This window comes from Cervus canadensis, chromosome 25, assembly GCF_019320065.1.
Source record: "Cervus canadensis isolate Bull #8, Minnesota chromosome 25, ASM1932006v1, whole genome shotgun sequence".
Taxonomy (NCBI): Eukaryota; Metazoa; Chordata; class Mammalia; order Artiodactyla; family Cervidae; genus Cervus; species Cervus canadensis.
The window spans coordinates 15,361,472-15,389,176 of NC_057410.1; the positions used below are offsets into that span (position 1 = coordinate 15,361,472).

Here is a 27,705-nt window from a genome sequence, read left to right on the forward strand (position 1 = left end):
GGTGAAGGGTTAGTGTCTATTGTCAGTTGGAGAAGATTTCAAAATTTTAAATATTATATTTTAAATTTTAAAATTTAAATTTTAAAATTTAAAAATTATATTTTAAATTTTAAAATTTAAAAATTATATTTAAAATTTTAAAATTTAAAATTTTAAAATTAAATTTTAAATGTGGAAAGGAATTTAAATGATAATTAACTGAGAGATTAAAATTTTTTCATGGCTGGGAGATCACATCAATAGCATTTGCATGTTACATCCTGTTAATCTGAAGAATATGAGAAGGCTGCACTTCTCATCCACTGTGCCATTCACGTGGATGCTCAAGAAGAGACAGAGAAAGGAAAAGGGGGATCAGGCTAGTCAGCAAAGTCAGCTTAAATCATTCTGGTCAACAGAATTCTGGCTGCCGCACTCACACAGCCTGCATGATACATGTCAAAGAAGCCCATCTACTCCTGCCCCTAGTAATTATTCCCAAGGAAGGGAATTTATATGCATATCATGGTCTTAGCAGCATTAGGGATAGCATAAGGATGGTGATACTAAAAACAGCCAATCCCTAAGGAATGTCCCACTCCTCTAAGTGCTTTACATGATTAACTGATGTGACCCCTCCCTGCCACATATATGAGGGAGTTAGTAACATCACTTATATATATATAGGAAAGTGAAACATAGAGTAACTCAGTAATTTAGGTTACCAGGCAGTAAGTGGAAAAGCTGGGATCCAAACATAGGCAATTTGCATCAGCCTGACCTCTTAAACAATGTGCTATATAGATATTCCTCAACTTCTGATGGGGTTACACCCTGACAAACCGATTCTAAGCTGAAAATGTACTTAATACTAACCTAGCGTCAGTAATAACTGTAGCTTAGCCCAGCCTATCTGAAATGTGTTCAGAATTAGGCTCATTAGCCTATAGTTGGGCACAATCATTTAACACAAAGCCTATATTATAATAAAGTATTATCTCATGTAATTTATTGAATGCTATTTTGAAAGTGAAAACAGAATGGCTCTGTGGTTATGTGATGGTTATAAGTGTATCAGTTTTCTACCCTGGAGATTTCATGGCTGATTGGGAGCTCTGGCTGCTGTCCTGTCTAGTATCACAGGAGAGACTATTGTATCAGATTTGGCTAGCCCAGGAAAATATCAAAATTAAAAATTCAAAGTAAAATTTTTACTTGATAAAAATCATTTTCACATCATCTTATAGTTGAAAAATTAACTTGAACCTCTTTAGCTCGGGGACCATTTGTATACTGCTTCATATTTGGAAAAGAATCCCCAGATCAAGTTTTCAAGATTTGTGTCTACAGTCTAGGTTAAAATGAGGTATCTGATTCTTTTCCTTCACATCCTTTCAACTCTAATACAGGAAAAACACAATGTCTGTTTTTCAGTCTTTCTGCCTTGATCTGACAAGAAGACATTCCAAATGAGGACCAAGAAAGACTGTAGAGTAATCACTGCACAGAAAAATTCTGTACATACTTCCTAGTGTGTGATTTTAGGCAAGTCACCAAAATGTTCTGAACTTGTGTTAGTGCCCATAAAAGGATAACAGCATTCCAATAAGAATGGACAATTAAATGAAGACTTTGCTGATCACTGATACAGATATGAAATGCACTATTCAGGTGTTAAGATGTGTGGAGACTTTATGCATAACTTAGGGGCTTTTCAAGGGTCATTTTAACTGTGGGAGTTTTGTCTTACCTGTTGACATCAGAATCCTTGCTTAAGATGCAACTCCACTGTAAGCCATTGAGAGACAGTGGATCTAGTGTCTCCAGAGGATCTCCTCAAAAATGTCTACAGTTGGACTCAAGAGGGCACATCCTAACTACGGAGAGGTAAGTCTAATGGCTACACAGGTCAAACAATAATATAATGCTTACTAATAAAAGCTACAGAGTGGGAGATGGTAATGGAGAATGGCATACATAATTCCAAAAAGAACTGTCAACTGGTCATCCAGTAGGTACTTTTTCATTTACAAAGCAACAACCTCAAATAATTTTTGTCAATCTGACACAAGGGTTCATGTCAACGTCTGGTTCTGACAACAGTAAGAAATTTCTTCAAGGATTTCTGAGTACTTCATTTTAGAGCTTTATATTTACTATTCAGAATAATTTCTTGCAATAATATTTAGGTATTATTTTTTAAAGTTAAAATATCATTAAAATGAATAGCATTGCATAAATATACAGATATAGGTAATCTTTGTAAATGCTTTTACTACATAACCTACATTCTAAAATCCAAAGAAGATAATTGGTTAAAATATAAACCTACAAGGAAGATAAATGAGTAGTGAATTGTCTTAACTTTTATTTGATTATTTTCATTTACAGTTCTGGCACTGACACTTTAAAAAAAAGATTTAATTTTATGTAAAGATTGAACTTCAATAAAATAACTTAAAAAACATTTACATATACATCATTAAATCTCCATAAAATATACAATACTTTGATACAACTATAGCTAGAATGACTTTGAAGGAAATGATACATATTCAAACTTTTAAGAGATATCTCATGTCACATGTAGGAATAAATACTTATATTCGATTTGTTAAGACATGAATTAAACACTATATGACATGCACTCTTGGAAATTAAAATATACATTTTCAAAACATATTTTAAAAGCACAAACTGTGTTTCCATTTAATCTAGATGTATATCAGAGCTTTTAAATAGAAATTTGAACAGTTAGTACAAATAAAAGATACTATAACATCAAGTGAAATATAGTCCAAAGCTGTTAGGAACCAGTTTGGACATGTAGAACATAAATTTCTACTTTGGTGAGAGTTGAGTCCCATTTTTTAACCTTCAAATGAGATGGAATAATGGTAAATTTGCTAAAATTTTACAAAATATTTGTGGTTTTTAATTTTTAGTACTTGTAAGCTATGTTTCTTTTTCTCATTATATTGATATGATAAAATCAAACGCACGGTCTTAACTGTCTAAAATGAAAACCTGAATATTACTGCTAAATGAAAATAGATACTTAATATTCCACAGACCAAATCACTCAAATGTAACAAACTCTGTTTTATACATAAAAAGTAAAGACTTATGAGAATTGTATTGTTTTACACTCACAAGCAAATTATGAGATAAAATTTTTTCATGTATTTCTGAACATCATTAACACTTACGAAATCTCTCTCTGATGATTACTGGCACACAAAAATCTCCTTCTCTAAGAGATGATCTTTAAGAGAGTTGGGAGCAGTTAGCTGTTGGCATTTTAAAATGATTGCTATTTCTAGAAAATAGCAGCAATATTGCTCACCCGGAAGGACTGAAGATACTGAAATTGATATGCTGCTACAACCTGGATCACTTCATCAAATTAGGTTAACATTATTGTACATAAGGCTAAGAAAACAGAAAGCAACAGAAAACAGGATGCTAAAATTAATCCAGAGAACAATTCTGAGTCTCTTAATAGGCAGAAGCCACACATAAGTTGTAAAATTTATCCAAAACTCAATACATTTTGGTATAAAGTACATATTATGAATTCTCTGCTTCTGGCATGGTATGTCATTCTTTTATTTGTAGTTACTGAAAATGTCTGAATGTGGCAACTTAAAACTGACACAACAACTGTATAAATGTGAGTTGTTAGTGCTTAGTGTAATTTGCGATTTCATAACTAGGAGAATAGTAAAATAAATTAATTATAATAAAACACATTATTAATTTTATTGTTCTTAATTACTGATGAAAGAAAGTCAAAAGAATGCTCCCACCCCTCTTACTATATTACAGCATTTATAAAATATATTAGTGTCATTAAGCTAATGAGACTAGTGAGATTTTCTTAGATGCCATGAAGAGAATTTTCTAGAATACCCTTCCCCCAAGATCTATGGATTATTACAATGCATTTCAATTTTACTTTCTGATATAAAGGCAAAAGGATAAGTTGTCAACTTATATTTTTCCCTGTTAATTCTTCCTCTGGATAACTGATTTTGAAATTATAGTAAACAGTTTCTAAATTCTCTACTTTAACAAATTTTCCATTTTAGAGTGAATAACTTAAGAAACAATATTAAGACTCTTACACACTAAAATGGTTCAGTGGTAAAATAAAAATATGAAAAGCACTTGATAACATTACTCTCAGCATTTTCCATCTGGGAACTAACTACTGCATATTACTGGTGATAAAATTTCAAGTGGAAATAATACCTTTTAAATCTAATTTTAGTTTAGATCTTCTATATATACATTAAAATCATGTTTTGGGTAATTATTGACTAAGGTGCAACAATCAAAATTATTAGGAATTTTATATTTAAGAAAAATATTAAGACCTAATCTTTAAAATCTGATTTTAACATTCGGCCCTAAGTGTTCAGATGCAAATGAAATGTTATACTCTCTTGTCTGGTGCATATCTTACCAGCCATCCAGCTAGGCCTCAGTAGAGGTTATGACCATCTTCCCTATATTTTCCTAAATCACAATATACTTCTATTAAGTTTATAGCATGTTTAGAAGGGAACCTATTTCAGCTAAAAGTGTGATGCTTAATGTGTTTTAATATGATAGATCAAATTATAGCATATATAAATTTTCCTATAAAATATATATTTGATGACATTTCAAATGGAATGTTTTCAAGTTGACAGTGGTAGCCAAAGATGCTGATAACTTAGAAGGTGCATAATATTAAAAAACCTGCAAAATTCAAATACTTAATTTTTAATATACTATAAATGTTCACTGAATCTAAAAATAATACCCTAATTTTATAAGGTTCCTTTTCAAGTAGTTGTCATTAAAAAATTATAAATAATTCTTATACTGTGTCTCTCTGTCTTGTACTTCAAAGATATGGAATATTATCTTTATCACTATATAAATAACAAGTAGTCCTTTATAGAAGGAATTGAGAATAGAAGACAAGAACTGTGGCTATTTTTCCCTGTTATTATGTGCATTTATGGATATAAAGTTGAAAACACCATTTACTTATGTCAGGGAGAACAGGCCATGTTCTGCTATAGGAAATAATGAGCCCAGTTGCTCCTTTAATAAAGTTACTGTGCATTCAGCTCAGCTGAGTATAAGCATATAGTTAAGGCCATGTACACAATAAACAGAAGAATTGTGGGAATTAGATAAATCAGGAAAACAAATTTCTAAAGAGATCACTTTATGGGTTTAAATACTTTTTCTCCACATTATATTCTGATTTTATCATACACTAGTTCATTTTCCATTTTATTTTACCTGTGTGAAATATTATACAAATAAGAAATTTCTTATGGGATAAGAAATATCAATAGAATAATAACTTTCTTTGTTAAAGCACATCTGCTTTTCTGGGGAAAATCAACATTAATATCCCCCTAGAAATCAATTGTCAGAGCACCTAATTCAAGGAAAAAAGCTCTCAAAAATATATACATTTTTAATTACGTGAAATGATCAAAGGGAGAAAACTCTTTTTTGGTGGAAGGATTTTTAGCTTTAGAGAATGAAACTCTTTGGCTACATTCTCAGCTGTCATAATTGTCATAATGTTCTTATGACATTCTTAAAGCCAGACTTTGAGAGAGACCAAACCATATTGGAGACTGGCAGAAATATACTGAATTTAGAGTCACTCTTTCACTTCAAAGAATAACTTAATAGATGTTTAGAGACACATTAAAATGCATCAAATGTTTGCACTCTTAACTGACTTCAGAAGACTCATTCATATTTTCACTGGAACTAAGTAATTTTGTGAGTGATTTTGTACGTACCATGTAGTTCTTAACATATGAGCAAAAATTGGAATTCACTGATGAATGAGCATAGAAACCAATGAATACTTTGAAAAAATATTGCAGAAATATAGTAAGTCAACATTTCTTAAAGACACATATGAGAACCATTAATCTGTTCCAATGGAAAATCCCAGTTTTTAGACAAGAAGGAAAAAAATCCAAGTCAAGTATGAGAAAAAGGATACACCCACAGACAAATCTATGTATCTATTTTTAAGAGAATGTCAGAGAAAATGTGCAAAATAAAAACCAGTTTATACTCTTAGAATTAAAAAGGAAAAAAAAAGATGAGTATCATTATGTAATAAAATGTGACAATTCCCTTAAGAAGAGTGAATAAAAAGTTAAGAAAAATAGAAGTCTCACTACTTAATTAAACAAACATAAATAACAGCAAGGTTATTTCTGCTGCTGATTTTCTTCCTTCCTTTCTTGTTTCAGAAATTATTTGATTAAAAGAGGGGGAAAATAGTCTGCTAGAAGCTATTTATGTAACACAAATGAAGGCACAAATAGTAGGAATCCAGAGTTGATGAGTGAAGTTGTGAATACAGGGGATTTTGGCTTGAACAAAAACTGACCCTGAAATACAGTTGAAGATCTAGTGCTATTTTGTGTTTACAGCTGCACACTTAAGTGACTAACTCAGGGTTAAAAATCTTTAAGGTCCATAAAAATCTTTTCTTTCTTTCTAGCAATAAAATATACTTATCAAAACTTGCTAGCTAATCTGTGCAAATGTATACTTCTCAACTGATGCAAAAAATATGTAGGAAAATAAACCTTAAAAGACCTGCTTTTTATAATGTTCAAAAGATTCTGTACAGAGTCAGCTGCTGAAGAATTTTCAAGATTTGAATTGGAGAGAGAAATGAAAATGTAGAATAAGGATAGCTGTGCCCTTGTAGGAGACACTTTTGAATTTGTTGATGAAAACTTAAACGGAATTTTTTTCTAATAGCTGATCACAGATAAGTGCCTCATCCTTAGGAAAAATTAGGGCCAACAGACCATGCTTTGACAGAAAATACCTTTGGACCATATTTTAGCATCCTTTGTCATAAGTATATCATACATATATGATTTGGCTGGATTAGCACTGACTCAACTGCCACGAATAATTATATACAGTCTTAGGAAAAAAGGATATCACTGAATTCACTGGGTACAATATTCATTTTAAACTATCTCAGGAAGGAATTACACACATTTGTTCAATAATTATTAGTTTAAAATCTCTGTAAATTTTTTTACATCTCTGTGTGTGAAAAAATGTCATTGTGATGGTATCTTCCTTGGAATCAAATATTCTAGGATATGAAGTCGTTCAAAACTAGACTGTGGAAAGAACCAGATTAAAAGCAGGGCAGTGAGGTCACCAATTGCTGTTCTTCTCTCCCAAGTTTCTTTAAATGACTGAATATATAAGCAGCTGATAATTATTCCACATCAGAAGCATCGTTGTCAGAAAGATGGTAGTTACTTCCCTTTACCCGAATATATTCAATATATCTCCCTTCATCAGAATCTGAAGCACCACATGTACATAGCCTGTTGTCGAAGAGTGATTCAATTTCCTCTAATTTTTTCCCTTTGGTCTCAGGAAGACAGCCGTAGATGAAAAGGAGACCCACCGAAGCGAATCCAGCATAAAGGAAGAAGGCTCCTGCAATAAAAAATACTATATATGTAAAGGTTTACATTGGAAAGGGGACTTAATTTTAACTTCTGTTTCTGGTCAATAATGCATGAGTGTGGTCTGAAATGGACCAAAAATTTGCTTCCAGCTTGGTTTATTTAGTTTCCTCTAATTGTTTTAAATCTGTGAATATAATAGTTTGTCTTTCTAAACTCAAGTTATGTAATACCAAACTCAAGAAGAATGACAGCCCAGGCTCAGAATAACTTCTGCTTTGAAGTCTTTCCTCACTTCCCTGGTTAGGGTTGTGCTTTTACAACACTTTGCTGAGGCAAAGTGATTTATAACAACAAAGCAGCATTATAATTATGTGAATATATTTGTGTTAGCCACTAGACTGGAGGCACTTTCAGGAAGAAATTTTCTTCTCATTTATCTCGAGTGTAGTGTTTCCAGAACCACATTCAGTGATGACACTGCTGATTTCTTGAATCAAAGCTCAAAGTCTAGGAGTCAACAGAATTTTCTCTAACTCTCCCACCCAATATCCACTCTTAGAAAATCCTGTTGGATCTACCTTCACACACAATCCAAATATGACCATTTTTTGCCATTTCTGGACATCTCTGGTTTAAAAGCCTTCCTCTTTACCTGCAATATGGTAAGAGTCTCCTAACTAGTGTCCCACTCCTTCTCTGAGGCTCCTACAGTCCATTTGTGTGTGTGTGTCCATAGCACTTGGGGCTTCTCAGCAGTAAAGTATCCTCCTGCCAATGGAGGAGAAGCAAGATGTGGGTTCAGTCCCTGGGTCAGGAAGATTCTCTGGAGGAGGAAATGACCCATTGCTCCAGTATTCTTGCCAGGAAAATTCCATGGACAGAGGAACCTGGTGGGCTACATTCTAACTCAATGAAACTACGTACCATGCTATATAGGGCCACCCAAGATGAATGGGTCATGGTGGAGAGTTCTGACAAAACATGGTCCACTGGAGAAGGGAACTGCAAACCACTTCAGATTCTTGCCTTAGAGAACCCCATGAAAAGCATGAAAAGGCCAAAGGTATGACAAAGAAAGATGAACCTCCCAGCTCAGTAGGTGTCCAATATGCTACTGGAGAAAATTGAGAAATAGCTCCAGAAGACATAAAAAGGCTGAACCAAAGGGGAAACAATACCCAGTTGTGGATGTGTCAGGTGGTGAAAGTAAATTCTGATGCTGTAAAGAGCAATGTTGCATAGGAACCTGGAGTGTTAGGTCTGTGAATCAAGGCAAATTGGAAGTGGAGAAACAGCAGATGGCAAGAGTAAACATTGCCATTTTAGGAATCAGTGAACTAAAATGGACAGAAATGGGTGGATTTAATTCAGATGACCATTACATCTACTACTGAGGGCAAGAATCCCTTAGAAGAAATGGAGTAGCCCTCATAGTCAACAAAAGAGTCCGAAATGCAGTATTGGGTGCAATCTCAAAATGACAGAATGATCTCAGTTCCTTTCCAAGGCAAACCATTCAGTATCACATTAATCCAAGTCTATGCTCCAACCACTAATGCTGAAGGAGAAGTTGAATGGTTCTGTGTAGATATACAAGACCTTCTAGGACTAATACCTTCTTGATGAAGGTGAAAGAGGAGAGTGAAAAAGCTAGCTTAAAACTTAACATTCAAAAAACTAAGATCATGGCATCTGGTCCCATCACTTTATGGCAAATAGATGTGGAAACAATGGAAACAGTGATAGACTTTATTTTCTTGGGCTCCAAAATCACTGCAGGTGGTGACTTAAGTCATGAAATTAAAAGATGCTTGCTCCTTGGAAGAAAAGCTATGACAAACCTAGACAGCATATTAAAAAGCAGAGACACTAATTTGTTGACAAAGGTCCATCTAGTCAAAGCTATGGTTTTTCCAGTAGTCATGTAGGGATGTGAGAGCTGGACCATAAAGAAGGCTGAGTGCCAAAGAATTTATGCTTTTGAACTGTGGTTTTGGAGAAGACTCTTGAGATCAATCCTAAGGGCAATTAACCCTGAATATTCATTGGAAGGACTAATGCTGAAGCTGTAACGCCAATGGTTTGACAATCTGATGCAAAGAGCTGACTCATTAGAAAAGACCCTGATGCTGGGAAAGATTGAAGGCAGGAGGAGAAGGGTATAACAGAGGATGAGATGGTTGGATGGCATCACCTACTCAATGGGCATGAGTCTGAACATGCCCTGGGAGTTGGTGATGAACAGGGAAGCCTGGCGTGCTGCAGTCCATGGGGTCACAAAGAGTCGGACATAACTGAGCACCTGAACAACAAAAAAAACATGTGACTTCTAGATAGTCATTTAACCTCCTCCTTGGACCTCAGTCTCCTCTTTAAGTAAAATAAGATGATTTCTCAGTTCCTATTTAAATCTATGATTTAAACTGTAACTCTGCAAGTTTTACAACCCAGTAGGACTAGGTATAGGAGAGGTGGTAATGGTATGCTTGAGGAGGAGGCCAGCAAAAGTGGTGTCCTCAAGGCCAGAGTCTATGGCTTGTCTCTGGGTTCCTAGTACAGCGCTGATTCATTGGAGAGTTTCAGTTCAGTTCAGTCACTCAGTCATGTCTGACTCTTTGCGACCCCATGAATCGCAGCATGCCAGGCCTCCCTGCCCATCACAAACTCCCAGAGTTTACTCAAACTCATGTCTAACGAGTTGGTGATGCCATCCAGCCATCTCATCCTCTGTCATCCCCTTCTCCTTCTGCCCTCAATCCCTCCCAGAATCAGGGTCTTTTCCAATGAGTCAACTCTTCGCATGAGGTGGCCAAAGGATTGGAGTTTCAGCTTCAGCATCAGTCCTTCTAATGAATACCCAGGACTGATCTTTAGGATGGACTGGTTGGATCTCTTTGCAGTCCAAGTTATTCTCAAGAATCTTCTCCAACACCACAGTTCAAAAGCATCCATTTTTTGGCGCTCAGCTTTCTTCACAGTCCAACTCTCACATCCATACATGACCACTAGAAAAACCACAGCCTTGACTAGACAGACCTTTGTTGGCAAACTGATGTTTCTGCTTTTTAATATGCTATCTAGGTTGGTCATAACTTTCCTTCCAAGGAGTAAGCATCTTTTAATTTCATGGCTGCAGTCACCATCTGCAGTGATTTTGGAGCCCCCAAAAATAAAGTCTGACAGTGTTTCCACTGTCTCCCCATCTATTTCCCATGAAGTGATGGGGCCAGATGCCATGACTGGAGAGTTTAGAGAATGAATATTCTCTTGCTGACTGCCAGATGGAATACACTGGGTAGCAGATTTGAAATAAAGGCCTAAATCAGACAATATGACTATATATTTGAAAGTCAAGCTTGAAGATGAAAAGTACAGCAGTTTAAGAACTGAAAAATATTTCACAGTTTGTTGTCACTACAGAATGTGTAAAGATATTATTAAGACTACTTTCTTAAAGACAGGCCTAGAAGTAACCATTTCAGTACTATCCATAGAAACACTTCTTGGGAAGACTGAAGTAAAACCACAGAAGAAAAATGCTGCTGAACTGGCTACCCCAAAGAATCTGCTCCATTGAATGAGCAGCCATGAGAAATTAAAAGGAAACAGAGGTAAACTATGAGATATTAAAACATATATATAAAAGGATTGACTAAATCAAGACATAGTTTGCTAGCTTAAATCATCAGAAGCTATATAATTCTTAAGGAGCTGGACCTGTATAAATCAAATTTTTTCTTTAATAAAAATAAAATTTCATTTACAAATTCAAGGCTCCTTTATTTCATTTCAGTTTGGTCTACATTATAATACAAGTTTATATATTTTTATATCATACTTGATAAAAAATAAAAAATAATAATAGGTCATCTGGCATGCATATCTGAGAGTTACAGTGAGTTACAGTGAGAGTTACACTGTGGGTCTGAAAGTCAAAAGGTTATACAGGCTGAATCCTTGTGCAGTTTCTTGAATTGTCTTGATTTTAGTTTCCTGATCTGACAGGGAAAATCAATCCTTCCTCGCTATAAACTGCAAAGAATAGAAAGAATTTTGGATGTTAGTTGCCTGGAAAAGTGATAGACATTATTAAATCATACTAAATGACTAGAGAAAAATAGTGATTAGTAAGATCAGCATGACTAATCAATCAAGAGTGTTTTCATCTAAGGGGTGCTATGACAAGCTGGCTCTGGGAGGATGTGGAATTTTGAGGGAAAAAAATGATAAAGTGAAGTCTTGAATTCTAAATACAGATAAGCAAAATTGTGCAGGTAAGAAAACAATAGGTGCAGATGATAAAACATTTTAGACTAAACTGGGATGCTAAACTCTGAAATATCTAATGGAGTAAACATAGTCTGGCTTTATAAAATATAATATTGAGAAAATATTCATCATCTTTCACAATTTAAGTACAATGGCATGATTGGAAGTAACAAATCAAAGCTCTTCATACTAAACTCCTACAGTTAAAAGCAAATTAGATGGATTACTGACATTCTTAAAGGCCATACAGTTTCTTGTGTGTGTGAACCAGATTTCCAAAGCCAAATAACATAAAGGAAATTCTATTAAAAAACAAGATACTTCTATAAAAATCTGAATAATCTAAAGATGGCAAATGCTACAACTGTGTATGTAGGCTTCACTGGTGCAACCAGTGGTTAAGTCAACAGAAGTGTAGGCAGGCCTGGGAGGCTGTGACCTGCTTCATGTAATGGGCAAATCAATTATGTAACTCATTTTCTTAATTATGCCCCTTTAGGATGAAAATGAAAAAAATGTCTGTAGCAAATCTGTTAGGATTGTTAGTGCAATTTTATTCTAAAGGAAATAAATCTTATTAGAGTCCTTATATTAAGTTTCAGATTAAAACAGATATTTAACTGAATTATACAAAATTAAGAATTAAAGATTCAACACAGACACTTAGATAATGCTCACCAAGGGATCTATTTAGTCACATGTGCTATAAATAAAGTGATATACTGGTGACATTTTAATGATAATTTTTAGTAATAAACATTACTGAATGGGGCCCAGACCCTTTTAGGCAGTATAGCTTAGGAAGGAATCAAGACTTGAGGTCTTATGAAACAATAAAAAAGGAAGTAAAAGAAGACATGAATATTTCCAGAGAAATACATCATTACGGTGCCTATTTTTTATCAGGAATATAAACATAAAAGTTACATCAATCAGTAACCTCTAGGTTAAACTATAGATCAATAAACAGAAAAAAATCTAACCTGAGCTAAGATACTGTTTCACTAGTGAAAACCTAATGGACAGTGTGCTGACAAGAAAGAAGTCTGGCTTAATGTGAAACAAAAAGCTTCTTTTACTGAGATATTTTTGAAAGAAGCCTGGATATGCCCTATTTAAATTTTACTTCTGTGGCCTCATATTTTCCTGATAGAACTGATTCAAGAAGAGGAGCTTTGCTATCAAAAGTCTTACCATGTAGACTTTTACTATTTGGTCTATGACTTCCCATTAAAAAATGCTTTCTCAAGAAATAAGTCCATATTTAAATATTTAAGTATTCTCAAGGATCAGAAAATACAGGTAAATATTTATTGTGTTTATATTTATGCTGTTAGGAAGATAAGCTTACAAATTTGTGTAAAACATTCTGATTGCCAAATGGGATAAAGCTGAACATACTAAATATATACATCCAGTTTAAAATGCCAGTGCCTTTCCTTTCCAAGAAAATAAATATTTCTAAATGTTTCAAATCGTGATTGGGAGAGAGAGGAGTTTCATAAAGATTAGAAAAAAAAGCATTAGATAAATAGTTTTAAATAAAACTAAACACCAAATCAGAATGTTCATAAGAGAGGAAGAACAGACATATGATGTTTCCACATATTCGTCATTCATTTCAAAGTTCAACTATGTATTCATTTGACAAACACTTCTGAGTGCTTAGTAGGATGCCCTGGAAGGCATGGGGAATATATTGGTGAACAAAGTATAATCCTGGCCTAAATTCAAGGTCCAGAAGTGAGAGGGTAGATAGAGGAACTGACAAATAAATTTGTTCTTACAAAAAGAAATTATAAGTAGCCAGAATATGGGATGAGGTGAGATGAGGTGAGTGGCAGTGAGGAATGGGGGAGGGGATCTGAGAATGTTCTAAGCACTTGTTGTTCAGTTGCTAGCTCCTGTCCGACTTAGGGACCGCGGGGACTGTAACACATCCGGCTCCTTGGTTCTCCATTATCTCCCACAGTTTGCGTGAATTCATGGCCACTGAGTCAGTGATGCTCTCTAACCATCTCATGCTCTGCTGCGCCCTTCTCCACTTGCCTTCAATCTTTCCCCACATCAGCATCTTTTTCAATGAGTTGTCTCTGTGCATCAGGTGGCCAAGGTACTGGAGCTTCAGCATCAGTCCCTCCAATGAATATTCAGGGTTGATTTCTTTTAGCATTGACTGGTTTGATCTCTTGAAGTCCAAAGGACTCTCAAGACTCTTCCCCATCATCACAATTCAAAAGCATCAATTTTTCAGCACTCAGTCTTCTTTATGGCCCAACTCTCATATCCATACATGACTACTAGAAAATCATGGCTTTGACTATATGGACCTTTGTTGGCAAACTGAGGTCTCTACTCTTTAATATGCTGTCTAGGTTCATCATAGCTTTCCTTCCAGGGTCAAGCGTCTTTGAATTTCATGACTGCAGTCACCATCCCCAGTGATTTGGAGCCCAAGAAAATAAAATCTGTCACTGCTTCCACTTTTCCCCCTTCTATTTGCCATGAAGTGATGGGACCAGATGCTATGATCTTAGGTTTTTGAATGTTGAGTTTCAAGTCAGTCTTTTCACTCTCCTCTTTCACCTTCATCAAGAGGCTCTTTAGTTCTTCTTTGCTTTCTGCCATAAGGGTAGTATCATCTGCATATCTGAGGTTGTTGATATTTCTCCCAGCAATCTTGACTCCAACTTGTGCTTCATCCAGCCCAATGTTCATTCATGTACATTTTGCATGGTGTACTCTGCATACAAGTTAAATAAGCAGGGTGACAGTATTCAGCCTTGTAATACTCTTTTCAAAAAATTAGAACCAGTCTGTGGTTCTAAATCCAGTTCTAATTGTTGCTTCTTGACTTCCTTCTCAGAGACCGGTAAGGTGGTCTGGTATTCCCATCTCTAAGAATTTTCCACAGTTTGTTGTCAGCCACATAGTCAAAGACTTTAGTGTAGTCAATGAAGCAGAAGTAGGTGTTTTTCTGGAACTTCTTTGCTTTCTCCATGATCCAACAAATGCTAGCAATTTGATCTCTGGTTCCTCTGCCTCTTTGAAACCCAGCTTGTACATCTGGAAGTTCTCAATTAATGATTTGCTGAAGCCTAGCTCAAAGGATTTTAAGCATTACCTTGCTAGCATGTAAAAGGTGCACAACTGTATGGTGGTTTGAACATTCTTTTGCACTGCACTTCTTTGGGACTGGAGTGAAAACTGACCTTTTCCAGTCCTGTGGCTACTGCTAAATTTTCCAAATTTGCTGACATACTGAGTGCAGCACTTTAACAGCATCATCTTTACGATTTTAAATTGCTCAGCTGGAATTCCAACACCTCCACTAGCTTTGTTCCTAGTAATGTTTCCTTAGGCCCTCTTGCCTTCACACTCCAGGTTGTCTCGCTCTAGGTGAGTGACCAGTCATAGAGTTTATCCTGGTCATTAAGACTTTTTTGTATAGCTCTTTGTACTTCTGCCACCTCTTCTTAATATCTTCTGCTTCTGTTAAGTCCTTAATGTTCCTGTCTTTTATCGTGCCCATTCTTTCATGAAATGTTCCCTTGATAGCTCCAATTCTCTTGATGAGACTCTCTAGTCTTTCCCATTCTATTGATTTCCTCTATCTCCTTGCATTGTTCATTTGAGGCCTTCTTATCTCTCCTTGCTATTCTCTGGAACTCTGCATTCAGTTGAGTATATCTTTCCTTTTCTCCTTTGCCTTTCATTTCTCTTCTTTACTTATCTATTTGTAAAGCCTCCTTAGACAGCCACCTTGCCTTCTTGTATTACTTTATCTTTCGGATGGTTTTGGTCAACACCTCCTGTACAATGTTATGGACCCCTGTCCATAGTTCTTCTACCAGATCTAATCCACTAAAAATATTCATCACTTCCAGTGTATAAATCATAAGGGATTGGATTTAGGTCAAACCAGAATGGTCTATTGGTTTCCCCTACTTTCTTCAATTTGAGTATGAATTTGGCAATAAGGAGTTAATGATCTGAGCCACAGTCAGCTCCCAGCCTTGTTTTTGCTGACTGTATACAGCATCTCCATCTTTGGCTGCAAAGAACATAATCAATCTGATTTAGGTACTGACCATGTGGTGATGTCCATGTGTAGAGTTGTCTCTTGTGTTGTTGGAAAAGGGTGTTTGGTATATATAATCAGCGTGTTCTCTTAACAAATATCTATTAGCCTTTGTCCTGCTTCATTTTGTACTCCAAGGCAAAATTTGCCTGTTATTCCAGGTATCTCTTGATTCGCTATTTTTAAATTACAATTCCCTAAGATGAAAAGGACATCTTTTTTTGGTGTTAGTTCTAGAAGGTCTTGTAGGTCTTCATAGAACCCATCAACATCAGCCTCTTCAGCATCAGTGGTTGGGGCAAGCATGTGTGCATGCTATGTTGGTTCAGTCATGTCTAACTCTTTACAACCGCATGAACTATAGTCTGCCAGGCTCCTCTATCCATGGGATTTTCTAGGCAAGAATACTGGAGTGGGTTACCATTTCCTCCTCCAGGGGATCTTCTTGACCCAGGGATCAAACCCAAGTCTCTTATGTCTCTTGCATTGGTAGGCAGGTTCTTTACCACTAGCACCAACTTCAGCTTCTTTGGCATCGGTGGTTGGGACACAGACTTGGATTACTCTGAGGTTCAGTGGTTTGCCTTGGAAAGAAACCAAGATCATTCTGTTGTTTTTTGAGTCTGCACTCAAGTACTGCATTTCAGACTCTTTTGTTGAATACGAGGGCTACTCCATTTCTTCTATGGGATTCTTGCCCACAGTAATAGATATAATGCTCTTCTGAGTTAAATTCACCCATTCTCTTCCCTTTTAGTTCCCTGATTCCTAAGATTTTGATGTTCAACCTTGCTATCTTCTTCTGGACCATGTTCAGTTCTCCTTGATTCATGGACCTAACATTCCAGGTTCCTATGCAATATTGTTCTTTACAGCATCAAACTTTACTTTCACCCTAGACAAATTTACAACTGAGTGTTTCCACTTTGGCCCATCCTCTTCATTCTTTCTGGAGCTATTTGTAATTGTCCTCTGCTCTTCCCCAGTAGAATACTGGACACCTGATCTGGCGGGCTTTTCTTCTGGTGTCATATCTTTTTGCCTTTTCATATTGTACATGGGGTTCTCCAGGCAAGGTTACTGGAGTGGTTTGCCATCTCCTCCTCTAGTGTACCACATTTTCTAAGAACTCTTCACCATGAACTGTCCATCTTGGGTGGCCCTGTACATCATGGCTCATACCTTCATTGAGTCACGCAAGCCCCTTCCCCAGGATATGTGATCCATGAAGTGGGGGGTGAACGGGGGGGGTGGGTTATAAGCAATAGATAGACATTCAGTATATAATCACAGAGGCTCAGGAGATTAGCATGAAAACCCCTATTTCATCATTTAGAATCCAATCACAACCTATAAACTCATACAGACAATAAAGAAATTCTCTTGCTAAAAAGACGCCTTTTCACTTTAGTAAAGATAAACCTGAAGTAGCTTCCCAAAGTTTTTTCCTAACTCAGTCATTTCTCAAGGTTGGTTTCTTCGAGTTATGGTCTCTCTACATTTTTCACATGAACACCTCTGCTACATTTATAGTTTCAGCAGTGGTAAGTGCGGGTCTCAGTGGATCCTGAAATGCTTTGGTCTGAACAGCAGTTATGATAAAGTGGAAGGCAGAGCACATTTGGGGGAGCTACTTTGACCCTACTTTGATTCTACTCTTGCCTACAACTCCATCCTTGTTAAAGAGACATTTTCAGGCATTACCCCTAGACTCCAGGATCTTTCTACAATTCTCTGTTGTTTATGTTTTTTCCATTAAACTAAAGGTCTTGTGAAGACTTCCAACTGAGGGATAGCTGGGAGATGTTTGGGTTTGAAGTGTAGGTGGGTGGGTAAAGCTGTAAAGCACTGAGAGAAAAGAAGCAATACTGCTTAGGAAAGGACCGTTCCTCTTGTCTTTTCCCAGAAACATTTCCAAGGGCTCTGAGGAATAAGACAGCCTTACAGAGATACTTGTAATAGCAAAAATATAACCATTTAGTTTTTCAATCACAAATGACAGCAAATCTAAAAAGAGAGTAGAAAATAAAAATGAAACTATATTTTCTTACCATAGTATGTAAGATACTCTGCTGTGTGTAAAAATGTCAATGAAACCAGAACATTGAAAATCCAATTTATTCCAGATGAACATGCATTTCCTGTGCTTCTTGCCCAAAGGGGATATATTTCAGAATTCACAGTCCAAGGCATTGGTCCCATTCCTGAGAAGTACAAAATGAAGAATTTCAGTAAAGTAGCATGTAAGGAATTTAAAAGAGTAGCTTGTCTTCTCTAAATAGAGACAATTTAATGAAAATAACAATAAAAACAACAGAGTCTTTGTTTACCAGGTGCGAAGAAAATAAGATATAAAATAAGGCCCAGAAGTGCAGTCCAGGAGTAAGGAGTAGGGCAGAAATTGTAAGCCCAAAATACTTCTTCTGTTTTGAATTTGGTTTCATTTTCACACCTGAAAAGTAAGGCAAGATAAATATTAACTTAGGGTTTTAGGTCATAGTTGCATAAATTCAATGTATTATCTAGAATGCATTTGTAAGTTCCTTAGTTTCATTACGGAAAAGAATCCAAGATGTTTCTCTTGAAAAAAATTTAAAAAGGAGGATTATATATGTAAGCTCACATGAAACTTTTTAGAGCTGAATATAATTCAAGAACAATACATTGTACATACAACTCAATAACAAAAAAATAATCTGAATGAAAAATGGGTAGAGGATTGGAAGAGACATTTTTCAAAAGAAGACAAACAGATGGTCAGTCAGTTTGTTAGTTTAGCCACTCAGGTTAGTTCAGCTGACTTTTTGCAACCCATGGCCAGAAGCATGCCAGGCTTCCCTGTCCATCACCAATTCCCGGAGCTTTTTCAAACTCATGTCCAACAAGTCGGTGATGCCACCCATCCATCTCAACCTGTCTTCCTCTTCTCCTCCTGCCTTCAATCTTTCCCAGTATCAGTGTCTTTTTAATGAGTCAGCTCTTCACATCAGGTGGCCAAAGTATTGGAGTTTCAGCTTCAACAACAGCCCTTCCAATAAATATTCAGGACTGGTTTCCTTTAGGATGGGCTGGTTGGATCTCCTTGCTGTCCAAGGGACTCTCAAGAGTCTTCTCCAACACCACAGTTCAAAATCATCAATTCTTCAGCGCTCAGCTTTCTTTATGGTCCAACTCTCACAACCATACATGACCACTGGAAAAACCATACCTTTGACTAGATGGACCTTTGTTGGCTCTGTAATGTCTCTGCTTTTTAATATACTGTCTAGGTTGGTAATAACTTTTCTTCCAAAGAGCACGTGTCTTTTAATTTCATGGCTGCAGTCACCATCTGCAGTGATTTGGAACCCAAGAAAATAAAGTCTGTCACTGTTTCCATTGTTTCTCCATCTATTTGCCATGAAGTGATGGGACCGGATGCTATGATCTTTGTTTTTTGAATATTTGAGTTTTAAGCCAGCTTTTTCACTCTCTTCTTTCACCTTCATCAAGAGGCTCTTCGGTTGCTCTTCACTTTCAGCCATAACGGTGGTATAATCTGCATATCTGAGATTATTGACATTTCTCCCTGCAATCTTGATTCCAGCTTGTGCTTCATCCAGCCCAGCACTTCACATGATGTACTCTGAATATAAGTTAAATAAGCAAGGTGACACTATACAGCCTTGACGTACTCCTTTCCCAATTTGGAACCAGTCCATTGTTCCACATCTGGTTCAACTGTTGCTCCTTGACCTGCATACAGATTTCTCAGGAGGCAAGTAAGGTGGTCTAGTATTCCCATCTCTTTATCAATTTTCCAGTTTGTTGTGATTCACACAGTCAAAGACTTTAGTGAAGTCAATGAAGTCAATGTTTTTCTGGAATTCTCTTGCTCTTTCTATGATTCAACAGATGTTGGCAATTTGATCTCTGGTTCTTCTGCCTTTCCTAAATTTAGCTTGAACATCTGGAAGTTCACAGTTCATGTGTTGCTGAAGCCTGGCTTGGAGAATTTGAGCATTATTTTACTAGTGTGTGCAGTAGTTTGAACATTCTTTGGCATTGCCTTTCCTTGGAATTGGAATGAAAACTGACCTTTTCCAGTCCTGTGGCCACTGCTGAGTTTTTCAAATTTGCTGGCATACTGAGTGCAGCACTTTCACAGCATCATCTTTCAGGATTTGAAATAGCTCAACTGGAATTCCATCACATCTACTAGCTTTGTTCATAGTGATGCTTCCTAAGGCCCACTTGACTTCACATTCCAGGATGTCTGACTCTATGTGATCACACCACCATGGTTATTTGGATCAATAAAATCATTTTTGTATAGTTCTTCTGTACATTCTTGTCACCTCTTCTTAATATCTTCTGCTTCTGTTATGTCTACTGTTTCTGTCCTTTATTGTGCACATCTTTGCATGAAATGTTCCCTTGGTATCTCTCATTTTCTTGAAGAGATCTCTAGTCTTTCCCATTCTGTTGTTTTCCTCTATTTCTTTGATTGATCACCGAAGAAGGCTTTCTTATCTCTCCTGCTATTCTTTGGAACTCTGCTATTCTTTGGAAAGGGTATATCTTTCCTTTTCTCTTTTGTCTTTCACTTCTCTTCTTTTCTCAGCTATTTGTAAGGCCTCCTCAGACAAACATTTTGCCTTTTTGCATTTCTTCTTCTTGGGGATAATTTTGATTATCACCTCCTGTACAATGATATGAACCTCTGTCCATAGTTCTTCAGGCACTCTGTCTATCAGATATAATCCCTTGAATCTATTTGTCACTCCCACTGTATAATCCTAAGGGATTTGATTTAGGTCATACCTGAATATTCTACAGGTTTTCCCTACTTTCTTCAATTTAAGCCTAAATTTTGCAATAAGGTGTTCATGATCTGAGCTACAATCACCTCCTGGTCTTGTTTTTGCTGACTATATAGAGCTTCTCCGTCTTTGGCTGCAAAGAATATAATCAATCTGATTTCGGTACAGATGGGCAACAAGTACATGAAAAGATGCACAGCATCACTATTTATCTGGGACATGCGAATCAAAACCACAGTGAGATACTGCCTCATATTTGGCAGAATAACTATCATCAATAAGACAAGAAATAGAAAGTGTTGGCAAGAGAGAACCCTTGTGCTTTGTTGGTGTGTATATAAATTTGTGCAGCACTATTGTAACAGTATCAAGATTCTTCAAAAACTTAAAAATGAAACTACCATACAACCCAGCAATTCTACTTCTGGGTATTTATCCAGAGCAAACAAAAACACCAACTTGAAAAAAATATCTGCTCCATCATGTTCACCTCGGCATTATTTTCAATAGCCAAGATGTGGAAACAACCTAAGTGTCTGTCAATAGATGAATGGATAAAGAAAAATGTGGTGTGTGTGTATACACACATGCAAATAGACACACACACACATACATATAGTGTATACATATATATTGTCAGTTCAGTTGCTCCGTTGTGTCCAGCTCTTTGCATTCCCATGGGCTGCTGTATGCCAGGCTTCCCTGTCCATCACCAACTCCTAGAGCTTGTTCAAACTCGTGTCCATCAAGTCGGTGATGCCATCCATGCATCTCATCCTCCGTCTTCCCCTTCTCCTCCTGCCTTCAATCTTTCCCAGTATCAGGGTCTTTTTAATGAATCAGCTCTTCGCATCAGGTGGCCAAAGAGTTTTAGCTTCAGCATCAGTCCTTCCAGTGAATATTCCGTGTCGATCTCCTTTAGGATGGACTGGTTGGATCTCCTTGCTGTCCGAGGGACTCTCAAGAGTCTTCTCCAACACCACAGTTCAAAAGCATCAATTCTTTGGCCCTCAGCTTTCTTTGTGGTCCAACTCACACATCCATACATGACTACTGAAAAAACCATAGCTTTGAATAGATGGACCTTTATCAGAAAAGTAATGTTTCTGCTTTTTAACATGCTGTCTAGGTTGGTCACAGATTCTCTTCCAAGGAGGGAGCGTCTTTTAATTTCATGGCTGCAGTCACCATCCGCAGTGATTTTGGAGCCCAAGAAGATAAAGTCTGTCACTGTTTCCATTGTTTCCCATCTATCTGCCATGAAGTGATACTCAGTCTTCCATTACATTCAGGACAACATGGACGGACCTTGAGAACATTATGCTTAATGAAATAAACCAGAAAAAGAGAAATACCATATGATCTCATTTGTATATGTAATCTTAAAAAAAAATAAGGAGCTCATAGATACAGAAAACAGATCGGTGGTCGTCAGGAGTGGGGAGTAGTGTGGGATGAAATGGGCCAAAACACACAACTTCTAGTTATAAACTAAAAAGTCCTGAGGATGTAGTGTGTGGCATGGTTGTAGTTGTTGTTCAGTCATTAAGTCATGTCTGACTCTGTAACTCCAAGGATGGCAGCATGCCAGGCTTCCCCATCCTTCACTATCTCCCTGAGTTTCCTCAAACTCCTGTCTATTCAGTCAGTGATGCCATCCAACCATCTCATCCTCTGTTGCCCCCTTCTCCTCTTGCCCTCCATCTTTCCCAGCATCAAGGTCTTTTCCAATGATTTGGTTCTTTGTATCAGGTGGACAAAATGTGGCATTGTAGCCACAGTTAATAATACTGTATTGCATAGAGTGGATCTTAAAAGTTCTTAAGAAAAAAATTATGAATATGGGTAGAGATGGATGTTATCTAGACTTACTGTGGTGATCATTTCCCAGTATACCCTAATGTTGAATCATTATATTGTACTCCTGAAACTAATATAATGTTATATATGTAAATTATACCTTAAAAAAGACCACTGCATTTCATATCCATTTCAAATATCAGACATGATTTCTAGTTAGTCTTGGAAGACTGCAGTAACAGTTTAAAAACCACTGAAAGTCAGTATGTTGTAAAGCTTTAGATTTTGAAGTAAGGGCAAAAATTCAAATTCCACAACCAGAATATTTCATTTGTAAAATGGGGGAAAATGCCTTACAGGTAATTTTAAGGATTAGAAGGATTAAAGGGGTGACAAGGTAGTATGGGCAGGGAGCAATGCTTATATCTTATTTAAACTAATCCTTTACCTTCCTGCTACATGTACTTGCTTTTCTAGCAGTCACTCTCTGTTGACTTTGCATCTGAAGACATGATCAACCTGAAAAACATTCTTCTACTGTTATTTCTTATGCTATTGTTCTATCTCTATCAACCTCTATTTTTGAACATTGACCTCTAAGCTCTGTCCTTATTGCTGTGTTTATGACCTCCATCATAACACCTAACTGTCTTGATGCCTAGTCAGTTATCTTCTCCACCACTCTCATCCTCTGCCATATTCATTTACGTTTATTTTTGGCCCATCTGACACCTTGGCTTCATAGTTCCTTACCTAACCTTTGAAACTGCGGAAAGAGCATTAAAATTAGCTTGACTATTTTACTTCAGGGTCTCAAATGTACCTCATTCCTTTCGATTATAAGCATGTTATTTATTTCTAGTACCCAAATCACATCTTTAGAGTCTCAATTCCTCTCAGTTTTCAGTCACATCATTGTTCAATTCAGATCATGCCAGTATTGTCTTTACTGATGTCTAGAATCCATCTTTCATTCTTCCATGCTTGCCTGTCATTCTCACAGTTTCAGTTCCCAACTTTGTGCAGGACCATTAACTTCCTTTAATAAGCACTTTTCAGAAGCTGGTAAAATTACGAAACCATGCTGATGACATCTATTAAAAGTTCATGCTATTTCTTTTCTGTTGGGTTCCTAATAATGATTATTATTATTCTTTACTGTCTTCTCTGTTGAATTTTCTGCGTATTTTAGAGTAAACATTGAATAAACTTTCAGTCAACTATTGCCTCGATTAATGAAAATATTTCTTACTATCCTCTAGTCCTGAAACCTTTCCCACCTTTCCTGGGTATGAAGAACTTGCCTCCATTTTCATAAAAATTGAAGACTTTCCATTTGAATTCCCTCAACTTTTCTCTGTTGGACCTTTGCTTTTATTTTATTTCAGATTCTTCTCCTACTTTGAATGGTAATATGTTTCTTGCCTGTTCTAAGGACAGCCCTTCCTATTAGTGGTTCTACATTTGCTTCTGTTTCCTCTGTGGTATGTTTCCTCAGTAGTTAATTCTCTTTATGCCATCTTTAGTTTCTTCCTGCTTGAGCCTACCCTTCTATTTACAACACAAAAAAAATTACTCCTATTAAAATCTTTCATCCCTTTCATATTACTACTAGTAGCTCATCTAGTTTACAGTAGTGAGGTCCTCATCCGCACCCACTCAGACACTCCCCTGATTCTTACTCATGCCCTATTTTCTCTGAATTATTCACCCCAAACTGATAGCCTCCTAATCCTCAAATATAATTATCTTGCCTTAATTTTGAGGCTCTTTGACTACCCTGTGGTAGTTGATATTGCTGTAAACCCTCCTCCCTTCTCTTTCCCCTTTACTTTTATATCAACATATCCATCTCAACTCTCTGATGTATTTGTCTTCATTGCCTTTTAAAATGCCTCTTCCTCCCCTCAGCCTCTAAATACAGATGTTCTCTCAGGTTCTGGTTTGGGGCTTATACCCTTTCCCTTAATCATTTCATCTAATTTTAGGGATTTTGATATCCACATAGATGCTCCCTTTCAGGGAAGCTAGCCTTGACCTTTTCCTCAAGCTCCATTAATAGAATTGACATATGTGCTGAACATTCATATCTAGATTTCCTGCCAAGACTACAGTGGAATGCATTATCTTCTACAGGAGGTACAGGGAGGCTATTCTGAGTTCATATCATAACTCCACCACTTATAAGCTATGCTCATTCATTCAAAAATTTATATAGTGAACACTTTTTTATGTGTCAGATATTAAAGATATAGTTATGAACAAAATAACAACCTTTCGTATTTGTGGAAATTAGTGAGGACAGGCACAGTCATGTTTTCCGATCTGTAAAACAGGAGAAAAGCCTAGTATCATAGGCTGTTGGCAACATTAAATGTGATGCTGCATATTGAGTGCCAACCACACTACCGGGCATGTAGTAAATGCACAATGCATATTATTTTAATAGTGCCTCTCATGACATTTCTCTGAGTTGAAACAGAGTTAAAATTAAGTTAAAATCATCAGTCTTCCTTATCCATCTCTTTTAAAATTCTCTATACTTTTGAAAGTGGAAGTTGCTCAGTTGTGTCTGACTCTTTGCAACACAATGGACTATATAGTCCATGGACTTCTCCAGGCCAGAATACTGGAGTGGTAGCCTTTCCTTTCTCCAGGGCATCTTCCCAACCGAGGGATCAAACCTGCATTGCAGGGATCTCCTGCATTACAGGCAGATTTTTCACTAGCTGAGTCACCAGGGAAGCCCAAGTAAAGAAGAGTGGTGAAGAGAATGAACTCTGGGACTGACATCCTACTTTCAAAATCTATATTAGGACACTCAGATTTGAAGCTCATATGTATGTGATCTAGGCACTCAACTTCTAAAAGTCTGTGTTCTCACCTGTGAAATAAGGATTTTCCTGGTAGCTATGTCAGAGATATTTTGAGGCATGTGTGAGTTAATATATGCAATGAATTTTGCAAGAAATCATAATTACCTTTCCTAGACATAATTTTTTGAGTTTGACTCTTCCTATTTTCATTCAAACCAACTTAATTCAGCCTCTGGAGTGTTTGTTTCACCAATTGTATCTGTCTGTGGCAGACCTCAGTATAGGGCCTTTATGAGTGTCCACCTGTGTGTTTCCTGATGTTCATGCTCATAGGTCATCCCCTCCCCTTAAGTGTGGGGGTGACCTTTGATTTGTTGGCTAAAATCCAGCAGAATGTGGTAAAAGTGACAGGACACATGTGATAAAGATTATAGTGCTATTTAGCTGAAGTCTCTCATTTCCTTGTTGGCTTTGAAAAAGCAAGCCGCCATGTTACGGAATGCCAGTATTGAAATGCTCATGGCAGGGCCTGAGAGAAATCTTTAGGAGCTGAGGGTAGCCTTAGGTAACAGCTGGCAAAAGAGAGTCATTAGTACAAAAGCTACAGAATTCTGCTAACAAGAGCCAATCCTTTCCTAACTGAGCCTAGATGAAACTACAGACCCAGCCAACATTGACTGTAACCTTGGGAGACCCTAAGCAGAAGACCTAGCTAAGCTATGCCTAGACTCCTGATCCACAGAAACTGGTATCATACATGTGGGTTGCTTTAAGCTTCTAACCTAATATTGCAGTAAGACTGTTTTTCAGCAATAGGAAACAAATACACTCTCAATTATTTTTCCTGCTTCTCACATTACTTTCTTCAAACTGCTAATCCACCAAGCTGAGCTCTTTAGAGTATTGTTCATGCCACCTCACAGCTCAAAACACATCATCCTCCTTATTCCAAATGCCCACGAAATGGGGCCTGCAAAATTCGGCTGTAGCCTACCTTATCCTGTGAGGGCCTCCTTGGTGGCTCAGTGGTAAAGAATCTGCCTATGATGCAGACTAGGGGTCGATTGCTGGATCAGGAAGATCCCTTGAAGAAGGGAATGGCTACCCACCCCAGTCTTCTTGCCTGGGAAATCCCATGGACAGAGGAACCTGGTAGGCTGCAGTCCCTGGGGCAGCAAGAGTCAGACATGACTGAGCAACTAAACCACCACCACCACCGCCAAACCGTGAGGGACGAATGACTAGAGGAGGACAGTATGACCTCAGGGAAGCTGGTGACTGCCTTCCCTTCGTTTATTCTGTCCTGTGTACACAATCCTTCTCTCCAGCTAAACTAGACTACTTATTTTCCGAACCTACCTTCCAGACTCAGCATCTTGTACTCATGCCATTTCTTCCGACTGAAGGCAAATTCTCACTCCTGATTTCTGCTATCGGAATCTACCTGGCCCTCAAGGCTAGTGCAGATGCCACATTCACCTGTCTGAAATATACTTCCTCCTCTCAATGGCTTTACATTTTCCTCATCTATATTTTTATCACCTAGTGCTCTGTATTATGCTATCTGAATGTACTCCCTCTTCTACCATCCTGAGCTCTCATCCCAGGCAGCACAGCACAAACGTTAAGGGCACAGGTTCTAGCATCAGGCTGCATGGTTCAGTATCTCAGTTCTGCCACTTACCCACTGTTTAACTTTGGGAAAGTTACCTTGGTTTTATAATCTGTAAAATGTATACGTGTGTGCCAAGTCACTCAGTTGTGTCTGAGTCTTTGCGACTCTATGGGCTACAGCCCACCAGGCTCTTCTGTCCATGGGATTCTCCAGGCCAAAAATACTGGAGAGGGTTGACATGCCCTCCTCCAGGGGATCTTCCCAACCCAGGGATCTAACCTGAGTCTTATGTCTCCTGCATTGGCAGGCGGGTTCTTTACAACTAGCATCATCTGGGAAGTTCATCTGTAAAGTAAGAGTCCTTAACAATAGACTCGTTACAAAGATTGATTGCTCAAATTAATTGACAGAGAAAGCAACTTATCTGTTTGCCAAAGAATAGTCATTTTTATATTCCCTTCCCTTTTAAAAATCTCAACCACTAGTCTATACTAGAACTCTGTATAGAGAACAATGGTCATTGAATGATGAAGCCTTAACATTTGTTTAATGATGAGTAGTAAACAGCATTAGCAATCCCCCGATCAGTAATCCTCCACTTTCACTTCCCACCAGTCAAATAATATTTTGGCTTATGAAGATCTTAAAATGAGAGAATAGGATAGAAAGTGGGAGGGGGAGGGGAATGATGGGAGAAAGGGAAGGAGGAGAAGGAAAGGGAAGAGACAGATTGCTGAGGACAGAAATGCTTACAAATAATCAGATCACTAAAATTCACTGAAAAATTCTATTCACCATTTACAACTCATTATTCTCAAAGTTCCTTGTATGACTGTTTGCTGAACAATGGGAAGCAGGATCT

The 27,705-nt window shown here is 37.2% G+C and overlaps 1 protein-coding gene across 2 annotated transcripts in view; it reads right to left on the reverse strand.

Annotated features, from left to right (window-relative positions):
- Positions 1-2,323: 2,323 nt before the first annotated feature.
- SLC2A13 (solute carrier family 2 member 13) overlaps positions 2,324-27,705 on the reverse strand; it is a 482,259-nt gene continuing 456,877 nt past the window's right edge. The window contains exons 8-10 of one of the 2 annotated variants that reach the window (XM_043446759.1): positions 18,141-18,262; positions 17,862-18,014; positions 2,324-7,488 (exon numbers count right to left, since the gene is read on the reverse strand). In XM_043446759.1, coding sequence (XP_043302694.1) covers positions 7,262-7,488; positions 17,862-18,014; positions 18,141-18,262 — 502 coding nt within the window. In that variant the 3' untranslated portion in view covers positions 2,324-7,261. Of the gene's footprint in view, positions 7,489-11,256; positions 11,493-17,861; positions 18,015-18,140; positions 18,263-27,705 lie in introns of those variants that run through there. The other variant, XM_043446760.1, reaches the window with a different exon arrangement.